Source organism: Hetaerina americana, unplaced genomic scaffold (genome assembly GCF_022747635.1).
Source record: "Hetaerina americana unplaced genomic scaffold, ioHetAmer1.1.p SCAF_1, whole genome shotgun sequence".
NCBI classification, from domain to species: Eukaryota; Metazoa; Arthropoda; class Insecta; order Odonata; family Calopterygidae; genus Hetaerina; species Hetaerina americana.
In genome coordinates this window covers 26379452-26393840 of record NW_027286069.1, presented here as the reverse complement: position 1 = coordinate 26393840, position 14389 = coordinate 26379452, and the positions used below count along the sequence as shown (strand labels likewise).

At 35.0% G+C, this 14389-nt stretch overlaps 1 protein-coding gene across 2 annotated transcripts in view; it reads left to right on the top strand.

Annotated features, from left to right (window-relative positions):
- Positions 1-14389, top strand: part of sws (patatin like phospholipase domain containing sws) — an 82776-nt gene that overhangs the window by 20857 nt on the left and 47530 nt on the right. For both annotated transcript variants that reach the window (XM_071586814.1, XM_071586804.1), the window contains exons 11-19: positions 785-997; positions 1535-1797; positions 2910-3041; positions 4258-4381; positions 4680-4836; positions 4944-5090; positions 7194-7426; positions 9636-9818; positions 14020-14175. In XM_071586814.1, coding sequence (XP_071442915.1) covers positions 785-997; positions 1535-1797; positions 2910-3041; positions 4258-4381; positions 4680-4836; positions 4944-5090; positions 7194-7426; positions 9636-9818; positions 14020-14175 — 1608 coding nt within the window. The remainder of the gene's footprint in view (positions 1-784; positions 998-1534; positions 1798-2909; positions 3042-4257; positions 4382-4679; positions 4837-4943; positions 5091-7193; positions 7427-9635; positions 9819-14019; positions 14176-14389) is intronic.

Here is a 14389-nt window from a genome sequence, read left to right as displayed (position 1 = left end):
ATGAGTATGACATGTTGATATATATCATACATGTCTCAAACATGTCTTTTAGGAACCAATGAACATGATTATCATGTATTTTTGAGTTTTTGTTAATAACTTACATTTGTATGTTTATATGACAATCTGTTTTGTATGTATGTATGGCAATCCATTTAAATTAATTTTTGCTAATAAACTGGTTAAGATGACATTATCTAATAAAATTTTTGAGCCACCATCAGAAAAAATATCTGCCAGCATTGGTCTGAGCTGTATACAGCATTTACTTTTCCAGTGGGAATGCCTTTATTTAAATCACCTATGATTACACCACAGCTGTAACAACTTTGTTCACTCATAAGTTCAATTTATGTAGATTAACTTTCTTTTTAAGAGGTAAAAATAAAATAGGCACTGGTATTAAGTCATGTTTATTTTCCATTTGTCCCCTTAAAGCATAAATTTGAGGTTTCACTGTACTTTTGAGAGCTCTAGGAAATGTAATATTCATCTTTTTATAATACTTGCCATCTCTTCTGAAGTATTTTTCATTTAAAAATATAAAATGACTTTTTAAAGTCATTAATGTGAAAAGAAATATTTGTTCAATGGCTAAAGAGTATTTATATTATAACTGATCAATTGATCTTATTTAATTATATGCTTAGAGATGGTAAACATTAGAATATGTTGTTAAACATATTCTTTAAAATAAGTGTTCGAAGGAGTTGAAGTAAAAGGAGAAGTTTTTGAAGGAGTCCTATAAAAATTGTAGTTGTTATTATTTCTTTGCATCATACAGGGACTTGGTCATGAACCAACACAAAACCAGAATATCCCGGGAGGAGGTCGTGCGGCATTGGGAAGACCAGATGAGGCTACTCTGTTAAGAATGGCCACGGAAGCATTTGTTAAGGAACTTGGTTTGGAAAATGGCATGGAAACTCTTAGTGGAAGGGTTGAAATTCGAGAAGTCCCTGCAGGAACGTATCTGATGAGAGAAGACTCACATAAGGTACCTGTGACTTACAATACCCAACATTTTTTCAGGGTATTTAGGCTATTATATGTTAATGCTGTCTACCATTTTTAAATAATTTGACTGAGAAATTAACAGTTTTGATTTAGAGTTACACAATCGATTGAGCCAAGAAAATTCAACCAAAAAGTGAATCACAACTCTACTCACTGTAATAGATGATAATTTAAATTACTACCAGGTTTAGATTTCCATATTCACCAAAACCAATGGGGTTATGAGGAATGTTGTAAATGTTTGAAATCTGGTTATTATCATATATATATCAATATAATCTCACCCTGGAATCGTATATTTCATACCCCTTAAATATATGCTTACAGTAACGAGTTCCCAGTGTACTAAAATAATTAGTGACTCTAAAATAATTTGCTAAAGTAGTCTCTTTTAAAGATTTGGCAGGGATTTGGTGATTAATAATTGTATGAAGAAGGTGAATCATCCTGTGTTTTTTGTGTGACAGCTTTCATATATAGAGACATCATCCTGTTTCATCTCCTTCTCTTCTTGCAGGATGTGGCATTAATATATATACTCTCTGGGATGCTGACTGTATCACAAAGAACAGCGTTAACAAGTTCCAGAAATGAGCTTGGAGTGGGTGCTGGTGAAGTAGGTAGTGGTGTTGGGGGAGATGGAGAGGTTCACATGTTTAATGCTCACCATGGTGAAGTTGTTGGAGGTTTAGCTGTGCTCACAGGAGAACCAAGTTTCTTCACTATTAAGGCCAAACATCATTCACGAATTGCTCTGTTGTCCAAAACCACTTTTTACAGGTAAATAGCAATTGGTTCAATAAGTGCATTTCAGTCCAAAAAAATTAAATATCTCATTTTACACTGCACAGAAGCTATGTCTAATTTTTGCAAGATGCAGAAAACTGTGTTTAAATTTAAAATTGGTTCCTCAGCCATCCAGAAGTATTGGGAGCAGTAATGACATCAGAAAATAAATGAAAGTACACGATTTACATGCAGGATAAGTCTGTATGGTGTTGAATCATTTAAAATCAGTTGTGATAACATAGCTACAGCACATGCTAAATGTGGATCAGCTGAAAATTATTACTATGCTCAACCAAGTGCCTACAGAGTGAGTGTTTAGCGACTGGCTTTCAGCCTGAAGGTTGATTTGACCTGTGAAAGCAGGCTAAACCTTACATCATGTGAAATTCACTCAGTTAGGTCAGTCAGTTGGTATCCTTTCCCCATGTCACAAGTAGTTTCATATGTTGATGTAACTCTAAAAGTGTACAGATTCACTTTAGCTTTAGGTGTCTTAGATCTATACTAAGTATGAACTCGGGTCCCTCCAGTCAGTAGCCAGACACTCTTCCACTAGCTTAACACACAGCCTTGTCAGTCCTGAACATGGGTAACAATATGGGGTATTGTAGCCTATTAGCTTGGATGCTTGGCTACTGACTGGCTGAGGTTCAATGCATGATGACTGGGGAAACCCTCAAAATTAGCATGTGGTGTGTTTCATCAAATCAACTTCCAGTTAGATTGCTGTGGCTGGTTTATAACCAGTGATTTCAGTTTTAAATATTCCTTTATCATGAATTTCCCATGGTAATTTTATTTTGTTGCTATCATGTTGATTCTCTAATACTCTATGGAGTTACAAATACCAACTCTGTCACTGTCCTTGTAAATGACAATGTTTACTATAAAAGTATTTGGTACATGCTCATGTTATGTTTAGTTATTACATTATTAATTTTTTGTCGATTGTGTCGAGGGTCAAATTAAATATGTAAAATGCTCACTGTGGTTTTAGATAGTATAGAGCAGAATCTTGAGCTTGAGCAAAAGGTACATGGATGATATTGGTCTCATAAGCATTACTGCCATTACCCTCAACATTTTGCTATTATATTTTCCAGCATAATGAGAGAAAGCCCCAAAGTGGTTCTTCATATTGCTCATACTGTCGTCAGAAGACTCTCACCATTTGTGCGACAGGTTGACTTTGCATTGGATTGGGTATTCTTGGAGAGTGGTCGAGCTTTATACAGGTGAGTGATAGTTTTACACAATTAATATCATAATTTGTAAACCTCATTCACATCCTTAAGCGTCGGGGAGTGCATAGGTATAATTTAACCTGACACTTAATTTTTAAAACTTACCAAATATGGTTAAAATATGTTTAACTTCTTCAAATTTAAATAAACGTTTATTCTAATTTTAAAAAAAAGGCAGTATTAATTTAGTTTTAGTTCAGAAAAATAAATGTTATTTGCATTAAAGAAATATTTTAAATCATGAACTGTGATTTTACAAAAGGAAAACCACAGCAGGCATAAGTGAATATTTAAATAAAGTAACAAAATACTGTATGTGCCTTAACTGTTTCATAATTTTTAAGGTGTAAGCAAATAACTATCCTATACCAAGTGTATATTCAATGGAAGAAACTCTTCTAAGTCATAATTAGATGCAATGCTGTTATTCTACGGTGTGACTGAATGCTCCTTGAAGGAAAAGTTAAGTTAATTTTTTTCTGGAGGGATGATGCATTGAAGACTCAGGATATGATGGCCTCAGATTTTTTTTGCAGGCAATGAAATGGTGCTGCCTTCTTTTTCTTTGTCATAACTGTTTGCCCTTCTGTCTTGTGTTTTATCTTCAGCTTTTTAGATTTTATTTCCAAGGGAATATTCTATGTTCTGTAATTCTTAAATTTGTCCCAAGTTTTTTTTCTAGTGATTGTCATAGATATCTTGTGTGTAATCTTTTTGGCTTAATTTTAAATACCCACAGTGTGGAAATGATCAGCCATGGGCTCTGCTTTAACTGTAAATGCAGTCAGACATAATGTAGTGAATAGCATCAAGTATCTTCATTTTGATGTCTGCTCAGTTAAAATAATTTTTATTATGATGCCACTTCAAGAAAACCATTTTAAGGAAATAAAACAGGAGATCTGAGAATGGTTTTTTTTACTTTCTCATCTTTATAATATCCCACAAGCTCTTTCCACTAATGCGTACGTTCCTAATCTGTACTGAAAATATTTCCGACTGGTTTAGAGAGGAAGTTTAAGAACCTGCTACTGGGTAACAATATTCAAAGGCCGATGCTGATTGCTGGCAGAAAGAAGTTTTCATCTTCCTAATCCCTCCCTCCATGCATTTTCTTCTGATTTCATACTGTGAATTAATAGAATGTTTTCAGCCATGAGGTATTGTAGCATATTCATCTTACCCATTTTGTACTCCTTTTGCTTAGGCAAGGCGATGAGTCAGACTGCACTTATGTTGTGTTAAGTGGTCGTCTGAGATCAGTCATCACTTATGGAAATGGAAAAAAAGAGCCTGTCAGTGAATATGGAAAAGGAGATTTGGTTGGGATAGTAAGTAATCAATATATTATTCTTTTATTAGATGTTTTGTAAGCTTAATGCTACATGAAAGATTAATGAAGGCCTCGCATTCAATTAAAGGTAATGCATTTTGAAAATTCTTTTGATGTGTAAAACTTTATTGCTCTTTACTACTTGTTGCTACTTTTCTTCTTTTTTCCAATTCTAAGAAATATTCCTTACCATGTTGCCAATCAGAATACAAAATTATGCACTTAAATTGGCATATTACAGTATAAATTTCTTAAGAATATCATAAGTGAATGATAAATTGTTTTCTATGTTTTAGGTTGAAATGGTGACACAGACAACTAGGGGTACAACTGTCATGGCTGTAAGAGATTCAGAATTAGCAAAGTTGCCTGAAGGACTGTTCAATGCAATTAAATTACGTTATCCAATTGTTGTTACTCGCTTAATTACCTTACTTGGGCATAGAATTCTTGGTAAGGAATTCTCTTATTTACATTTCTTTACTACAGTTGAGTATTGGACAATTTATGGTTAATAATATCACAACTCTGTTAAATCGTTGTCCTCTGTGGTATTGCAGGTTCATGGCAAAAGCCTAGTATGGGTCAGGCTGTGGATGCACGCCCCTCCCAGGTCAACTTTTCTACAGTTGCCATTGTTCCAGTGACTGAGGACTGCCCTCTCACAGCTTTTACCCTAGAACTTTATCATGCTTTGTGTGTAATTGGTAGGTATATTTTTTTCAAAGAATAATGCTCTCATGATGCCGAAGCCCTTTCAAAATAGAATTGTTTTTCTTGAATCAAAAAACATTTTGCACTAAAATGAAACATTTATTTTATGCAATGTCATATTTATGGCAAATGTGCCCTACATTTGGTTTGAGTTTGGCAACATGGATGGGTGATTATGGGAGACATAATGCAAGACATGATAAAAATGCAGTATTTCCAGTTTCAAGATTACGGAACATTTTCAATGGTGAAAGTTCTTCTTTCCCCACTGTTTGCATTTTGCAGCATTTTACACTTTTTCCTGGGGTCCCTTAGAGAGCTGTAAAGAAGGGATTTATTTGTTTATCATTTTTTTAAGAGAATCAATTTTAGAATAACAAATGGAAAATTAAACAAATGTTAGAAAAATGAACAATTTTAGCTCTAGGCAATATATTCCTCCATAAATGTATGTATAATATTATTAAGACCTCTTGTAATTTGATTTTTGTTCATAGCTATGGCAGTGGGCATGCTTATTTGACTTATAGAAATTGTCTACCCACAAACATACTTCCAATTTATGTTGGGGTATGTAAGAACTGAAACTACTATTTTGGTTACGTAGGAGGGTAGGTTAGGCTTGATGGTTCAATTATGGTGTGTTCTTTTGATCACTTTGACACGGTGGCCACTAACCTGGAACAGTCCATATCAAGGTGTGAATTTCTCAGTTTCTTCAAAAATTCTGGAAAAAACCCGAATCTGTTACCCTATCCCCTTCTCACCCATACACACAAACCAGTTTCCCTTCTCTTTCCCATCCTCATACTTAACCAGCACCTCCCCCTCCTCTTCTCTGTCTAGTATATAAAGCTGCGTGTCCTCTGTACCTCAACTGATGATGATTTTGTAAGTCAAAACCTAGGTCATGCATAATGAAATATATGTGGAAGAACAAAGTATTCTTTTCCAATATTAATCGCTTCCTCAAAGTGACGCCTCAAACCATTCTATGCAAAAGAGAAAATTACTGGTAATAAGAAGTTTATCCATAGTGGACCAAAGCAATTCTTCTTCTCAATTTGGTCCTCTAATTTGCTAGATGGCAACTGTTCAATAAGGTTTATATGTATCTGATACAATGTTTGCCATTAAGCCAATGTTGAAATTAAGTAATTTCTTCATTGGAATCCAGTTTTTTTTATATCTAGTGACAAGTCATGTTTGCTGAAGTATATAATAAGCTGGAAACTGTTGGTTACTTTGTAACCATTAAAAGATGTTTGCTCCTGCATCAAATGCTTCCCCTCACTAAAGTATACATTTGAGAGGACCCATAATACAAAACCATTCTCTAGTATTTGGTAAATGTTGACTTTTTTATGAAAAGAGTTAACATGGAAATATTAAGATTGCAGTAGGATACATAATTATGAATTGTGAATTATGTTTTGAAAAAGAATTGGGTTAGAAAACAAATGTTTGAGCAAAGTCAACTTTTATGATAAATATATCCATCCACCAGCACAAAAACTGACCCGTCACAGAACGGTCCAATTGTATGCAAATTACTGTCTCTACCTGTCACATATATATGAATGATTATATTCAATATTACTAGAGATTTGTCATAATGAAATTTATGGCAGCATGTTATACTACTAAAAGTTTCAATTTAGGACTTAAAAATATCATTGGTAAGCCTCATATCAAATTTTATTTTTAAGATTAGGATAGGTAGGTAGGGTGTGTAGGTTATGAAGATGCATCTGGCTGACATTTAAAACTATACTCTATGCACTGAATTAGAAGTGAAATGAGTGTTAACATGCTCAGGTATTATGCTGTAGCTCTTGTGGGCATTTCTTTAAAGCACTTAAAGTCATTCCATTGATTTCTGAAGGCTTTGTGTTGCATAGTGAGTAGGAAAGAAAAACACTCTGTTATTCCACCCAGTATTTTGCATAGGTCATACAATGTGCTCAGTATGGAACAATGCTAACTGTCAAGTATGTTAATAATAATCATGCTAAGTGATTCAAACATTGCTATGGGGTTAATTATTTGAGTTCTTTCTTTTTCTATTGTGTTTTAAATATTGTTTTTTTTCCCAGGACCAACTCTTAGGCTAACTTCTGAAGTGATCAGAAAATCACTTGGTACTAGTGCCTTAGATGTTAACAATGAGTACAGACTGACTTCATGGTTAGCCCAGCAAGAAGATCAACATCGCATTGCACTTTACCAATGTGACACAGCGTTTACACCTTGGACACAACGTTGTGTGAGACAGGCCGATTGTGTCTTAATACTGGCTCTTGCTGACAAAGGGCCTTGTGTTGGGAAGGTATGATTTATTCTCTTTTACCGATAACATGTTTCATATTTTCGTTTATTGTAGTTTAATTGAAATATTGAAACTACATTGTCAATCAATAAATGCTACCCTTGATACTCCATGATTTTTTAAATGTGGAAGTGCAAATGGAATGAAAAAATATAATATTCCATGGAACTTCAAGAGTGAAAAGATATGGGATTCAAGAATGTTGCGAAAACATTGTTTCTAAATGTATTAATTTAAAAGTGTCAAAATCATTCACCTAAACTGGGATTTAAACTTGGAATTCTAGTCAAGGAAAATGATTTTTACCCTTTAAAATTGATACATTTTAATGAAAATTAGTGGAAGTTTCTGTTAAAGTTACTGGTGCAGTTCTCCTGCAGTCCTTTGATGTTTCCAAGTGATTTTACTTTGTGAATAATTTCATGAAAAATTCAAATAACATAAATCATTCCTTGTACAGTGTTCATTTTATTATTTACCAATTATCAGTTAAATTTAGTGATATTTTTCTAAAATTTTATCTAGCTATTTGTTTTTAATATAATATTTGGGAATGTTTCATTCATTTTTTTGCCAACTCTGAAGTAACCCATTCAAAATTTGACCAGAAGCCTAAAAAGGTTATTTGATTAAAAATGGCAAGCAAGTTAAAGTGCATCTATGCCATTCTAATTCCTATGTTTGAACACTTGCTTCATTGCCGTAAATTGCACAAAATAGCAGGGTGTTTAGTTTTGTGGTTCACAGTTCATACTCGAAATTCTGAACTAAATTCCATGCAAGGATTGCTTAACTTAGTCTTTCCTACATTCCATTCCTTCCTTCGTTTCCCTGCATTCAACTATGAGCATTTCTGCATCAAACATGATAATTTTTCACAATACCTCTTTCTTCATCCCTGTGCAGAACATGAGTTCAAATATCAATACACAAAGTCTTAGCTTATTCCATCTATCAAGTATTGCATTTACGTAGTACGTATAATAATGCTGGCTGATTTTGGTATTGACAGTTCTTACTATGATTCATTATCACGCATTAAATCATGTGATCAGCATGGGAATATTATTTCCAATTCATGCCCATAGCAGTTTCTTTGTGGTTGAGTTTGAGATTTCATTTCCACAAAGTTGATTGTGGAAAAGACATGAGACATTGACTAGAGACTAAACAACATTGAAAACCTCAGTAATCAACTTGAAATTTGGTTTGGTTTGATTGATGAGTATTTATATCACCTTTATGAACAAGAAAAGGACATTCCTGTGTCATGAGTCACCCATCAAGCAGATAATTTACTCATGTCCAATTCCACTGTTACAATGTAATATGCCTAATAGCAGCAGCTTCTACCGCTTTAGCAATTTCTTGCACTTTCAGTCGGCAATCCTCTGTGACCATTTAATGCACCTTTGCAATAATTTCCAGGGTAGTGACATATTTTGGCCAACCACTACACAGATCATCATCTAAGCTCTCCCGACCAAACTAAACTCATTTGTTCACTTGGCGAGAGTTGGATATGAAGGAGCAGTCCCCAGAGTGTTCTGAAAGTCTGCAAGAATTTCCTTTGCTTTCATACCTTTCTTTACGAAGTACTTAATCACTGCTTGAATCTCAATTTTTTCCATCTTCACAAATCACTGTACGAGAATAACAAGAGAGAAGTGTCTGCACCACAGATCTCTTCCCATAGTACTGATGCATTATGTGTTTGCTCATAAAGGATTACCTATTACTACACAGGAAACTCGTTGTGCTAGCACTAACATCTAGTGATGTTTCCGAGAACCTTACGAACTACCCTGGTACTTTTAAGCTAACCCAGGCATCATTTCTGGTCTAAATTCTGTCTGGTCTAGGCTAATTCACTAGCAGTGACAGTATTTAATAGTGATAAGTCAATCAATTACATTCTGATGGCTTGGCATCAGGAGAAGCAATCCACAGTCGTAAAGGAAATCAAATTTCTTTAAAAATGTGATAAACACTAAGCCCTCAAGAAAATGACAAATGAAAATAGATAATTTCAATGGGGTCTGTGTTCAGGTGGAAGTTTCTCAAGCTAATTTTGAATTGTACATTAAACTTTATTTTAATAAGTAGAGCATTTGTATTCTATAAAATAAATGTGCATATTTGTCAACCCTTCTGTTCATTAAATCTCTATCCAGTTTCATTGTTTCTCTTGTTGGTATGATTTTTATAGATGGAGAAAGAAGTTGAACGCCTGGCTATTCGAACACAAAAAGAGCTTGTGTTGCTTCATCGAGAAGGGGGAGAGAGGCCTACAAATACCGTTGAATGGCTCAATATGCGTTCATGGGTCTCATGCCATCACCATATTCAGTGCCCAAAACGAATGTTTTCAAGGAAATCGCAACATCGTCTTGTAAGTAAATGCATTTTTATAAATTTGTTTAATAGCTAATTAAAGAAATTAACTGCTTTCATATTGATCTAAAATGCACAAAACATTGTGTTGTATTCCAGTGAGAGCGGCTTTAAAAAATTACTTGAAATTTTATTAACTTCATTGGATGACCATAGTTAACATATTATTTCACCTCATATTGATTGACATTGCTCGCTTAAATAAAGTTGAAAAAGAATATATTGAAAATTGAATGTATTGAAGCAAGTTATTATGTAAGTTTCGATGTGAATGCAGGGAAATTTCTGCAAACTCACATTACAAATCTCCAGGCTATTATTTGGAATTCTGCTTTTCTCATTACATTTATATTGTAATTTTCTTAGACTTAGAAATAAGTTGGACCACAAACAGTATTAGTGATCACATAAATGTTGACATATACATATAAATATAGCATGCGTAATCAACTGACGCCATGACCTTGACTGCAGATGAAATGGTCTTCGCTTTCTTTGGAGTCGGTTCTCCGTTTAATCCATTGTTTTGATTGTTCATTTGTCTCGGGTGTGAAGTAGTGGACCCATATTTCATCTATGGCAATGAAACAGCAAAAATTTTGCTTTGTTGCTGTGAAACTTTGCTGAACACTCAATTGAAATATCTTCACGACTGTGGTTTTGCTAGAGTGTGAGCAAATGCGGCACCCATCTTGCACACATCTTTCTCATGCCCAAATTTTCATTTATATGCAATTTCCCACACTTTTTGAAATGCCTACTATTTCTACTAGCTTGTACACTTTCAGTCGATGATCATCCAGTATCACTTAGTGGATTTTCTTCACGGTTTCTGGAGTCGTTACCTCATTTGGTTGGCAAATGCGATGCTCGTCTAGACAGCTCGTACGGTTTCGCTTAAACTCTGCTACCCAATATTTTCTGTTGTAAACAAAGGAGCAGACACACCCAAGTAGAATTCACTTCATCTTTTATATTGGTTGGGCTGAGGCCTTTCAACTAAAAGTATTGTATCACATAACGATGACCAATTTTCTCCATTTTCACAAATTCATTGAAAACGTTCACTATTGATGGCTGCCAAACAAATACTAAACATTGTAGGGTCTTCAAACTTGAAACATATGCTTCATAGATTGCATACTTGCTAATACAGTGATATTTTTCAAACAACTACCGCCACCTCTAGGTATGGCCAGGTACTTCTGGGCCCTCCCATCTAACAATAATTTTGCCTTTACAAAAATACATTGTGATAGAGGCCATCAGAGTCAAAATACACACTTATATTGGAGAATATAAAAGTACAATATGCCTAGATATAAGACAATACACTTAAAAATAGAATCTAAAGTCAAGTTCAAAGCATCCCCCAAAAGAGTATGAAGGTTCAATCAAAAGCCATTTTTCTTAGGCCATACAAATACCATGTTGGTTGAGTTAGGCAACTTATTGTATTATTATTATTATTTATTAAGATATATGGAGGCTGTAGGGATTGGGATGGTGCAGTGTGCTAATGTACAGATTTTGTCTAGCTTTACACATACAGATGCCAAAAACAAATTTGGAAAAACTGATGAATAGATTAATATGAATTTGGTCTGAGTAGAGGACTTAAATCAATCCTAATTTAAGTCCTCCTCTTGCACCAAATTCACATAAATGTATTCACCTGTCCAGTTCCACTGACTGGTGTTCTCATGTTGATGAAATAATCAATAAAATGGCCACTGGGGCATACATGATCAGGAGACTTGCCCTGACTCCCTCATTTGAGACTTTGAAACTGGTATACAATTCCAAAGTTCATTCGTACCTGGCTTATGGAGGTGTCTTCTTGGGTAGCTCTACTGCAGCAATAAAGGCATTATATACCACAAAAGGTATATAAAAGCAGTGGTGAAAGCTGCCATCAGGATCCCAGGAAAGCCACTATTTAAGGAACTGAAATTAATAACTCTGCCATGCATATACATACTTCATTGCTATTTATTTGTGAAAAAGAATCAAAGCTTGATTTTACCAAATCCCACTAATCACTTTACGCATGGAAGAGAGAATGTGGACTTGAAAAATCAACCACTCACTATCTCTAAGAAAGGCCCACATCATATAGCCTCATTTATAATGAACTGCCAATGAACATAAAAAGTAAATCCATTGTGACTGCTTTTAAAATTGAACTGAAGAAGTTATTATTCCTTGAGTGTTACTAAAGTATACAGGGTGCAGCGTTTATCTGCGGACAAATTTCAATTTGAATTTCCTGCCATATAGTAGTCCCACTGGAGGTTGCGATGGGCATTCTTGAAAGCTATAGGCATCTAGTTCAATTCAATTCAATTCAATTTATTCATTCACCATAAGCATTGAATTATGCATGGCTTTGTCAATACATGTTTTACACTTCATATCAATAAAAAACATTATGCAAAATATCAAAACAATATGAAAAATACAAATACATACAATTTACAATTTTTTTGGGACTAACACATTCCAATTATACATTTAAAATGGTATGCATTAGAAAATCATCTACACTATAGAATAATTTACATGAAAGTAGTTTTTTCACAGCACACTTGAATTTAAAGGAACTTTTGATATTTTTAATATAAGCAGGCAATTTATTGTACATAAGTATTCCCTGATAATCTATCCCTTTAATCGTTGTATTTACTCTGTGCTGACTTACATGGAATGCATTTTGGCTTCTCGTATTATGACTATGAAGGTCACAATTTTTAATAAACATGTCTTGATTTTTGTTAATAAGAGACACGGTAAACAATCATTACCTCAAAATGGCGGCGATGTTACGTACAAGTGCTGAGTACAATGGAAGAGCTTCTATTATCGAAAGTGTTTGCCATGGGGATTCGCCCAGAGAAATAGTTTGATTCTTTGGGTACCCCAGATCAACTGCTTACAAAATTGTGGCTAAGTATAATGCTTCAGAGAAGTCTGGGGAAGGTTTCATTTACCCGGCGAGGAAACCTTATTCGAGGAAACACGTGGTATGAACTGTGGCAGTTGTCAAGAAGGTTCAGGTGCTGATTTATGAGGACCCGGAGCGATCACTGAAGATATTGGTGTCAGAATTGAAAGTTCGAGCAAACAATGTGTCGGATGGCAGAGGAGGACTGGCAATACAAATCGTACACAATAAAGGTGCGACACATGCTGTCTGAGGCTGCCAGAGCAAAGCGGATTGCCCGCTGCAACCAGCTATTGTGTACACTAATAAATGAAGCTGTGGGGTGAATCACTCTTTTCTGATGAAAAAATTTTCACCATTGATGTGAAAATCAACTGAAGAAAGCTGACTCGCCCACGACCCCAAGGATGTCCCAATTTTTGCTTGAACAAAGTCTCCACCTAGTGTTCACGTCCTAGGTGTTGTGTCTAGTGAGGGTGATATCATGCCGCCATATTTCTTTGAAAAGGGACCAACTATCACAAAAGAAGTCTATCTGCAAATTTTGGAGAATGTGGTGAAACCGTGGATGGTAACTGTGGCCTCGGGGAGACAGTGTGTCTTTCCACAGGACGGTGAACCAGCTCATATGAGTCATTTAGTCCAAAACTGGTTCTCAGATAACATTGACATGTTCTGGCCCCTGAATAGCCTGGTCTTGAACCCCCTTGACTATTATGTTTGGAGCGTAATTAAAAGAGTTACCAATAAGATGAGGCACCCTAATGTCACATCTCTATGCACCGCTATTGAAGCAGCATTCGCGAATATGGACAGCGCTGTTTTAAAGAGTGCATGCGATCAATTCAGGACAAGATTGAAGGCGATAATTGCAGCTGAAGGGAGTTTTATTGAGTAATGTTACCCTTGACAGATACCACTACTTGTATATAAAAGGATTTTCATTAGTATTTTATTTTAATAAATTTGCTCTTAAACGAAAGTTTTATTAGTCTGGATTTAAGCGCTGTACCTTGTAGATCAACTTATGATTGACAAATTATAATTTCATAATGTTTTGTGTATTATTATTTCTTTTCCTTACTCTAGTGCCCATGTTCTTTGTAATGTACTTGCACAACAGGACAATGAAGTTATTATTGTTATTGTTTCCAGCTGATTTAACTTTGGTCTGTTTTGCTATATGCCATTTTTATATTATTATTTTTTCTTACTGTTTTTGAACTAAAACGCATTTAATTCCAATTATTTTCAGAATGAGATGTATGCAAAAGTGCTATCCTCTGAGCCCAATGTCCATTCAGATTTTTCCCGTTTGGCACGGTGGTTAACTGGGACATCTGTTGGTTTAGTGCTTGGTGGTGGCGGAGCCAGAGGAGCTGCTCATGTTGGAATGATTAAAGCCATATTGGTATGTTGTTTGTGTCACTTTAGAGACTGCTAAAAATTTAAGTTAAAAGAGATACTAAGAAGTAAAACTGTGGGGGAACACAGAATTAAAGATGACCTAATAAACGGCATTCAATATTTATGAACTGAATTAACTGGATTCCCATAAGTATATAGAAGTGCACGAACTATCCACCGTGTCAGAGGAAGGCATAAGTGGATAATTGCCTACCTCC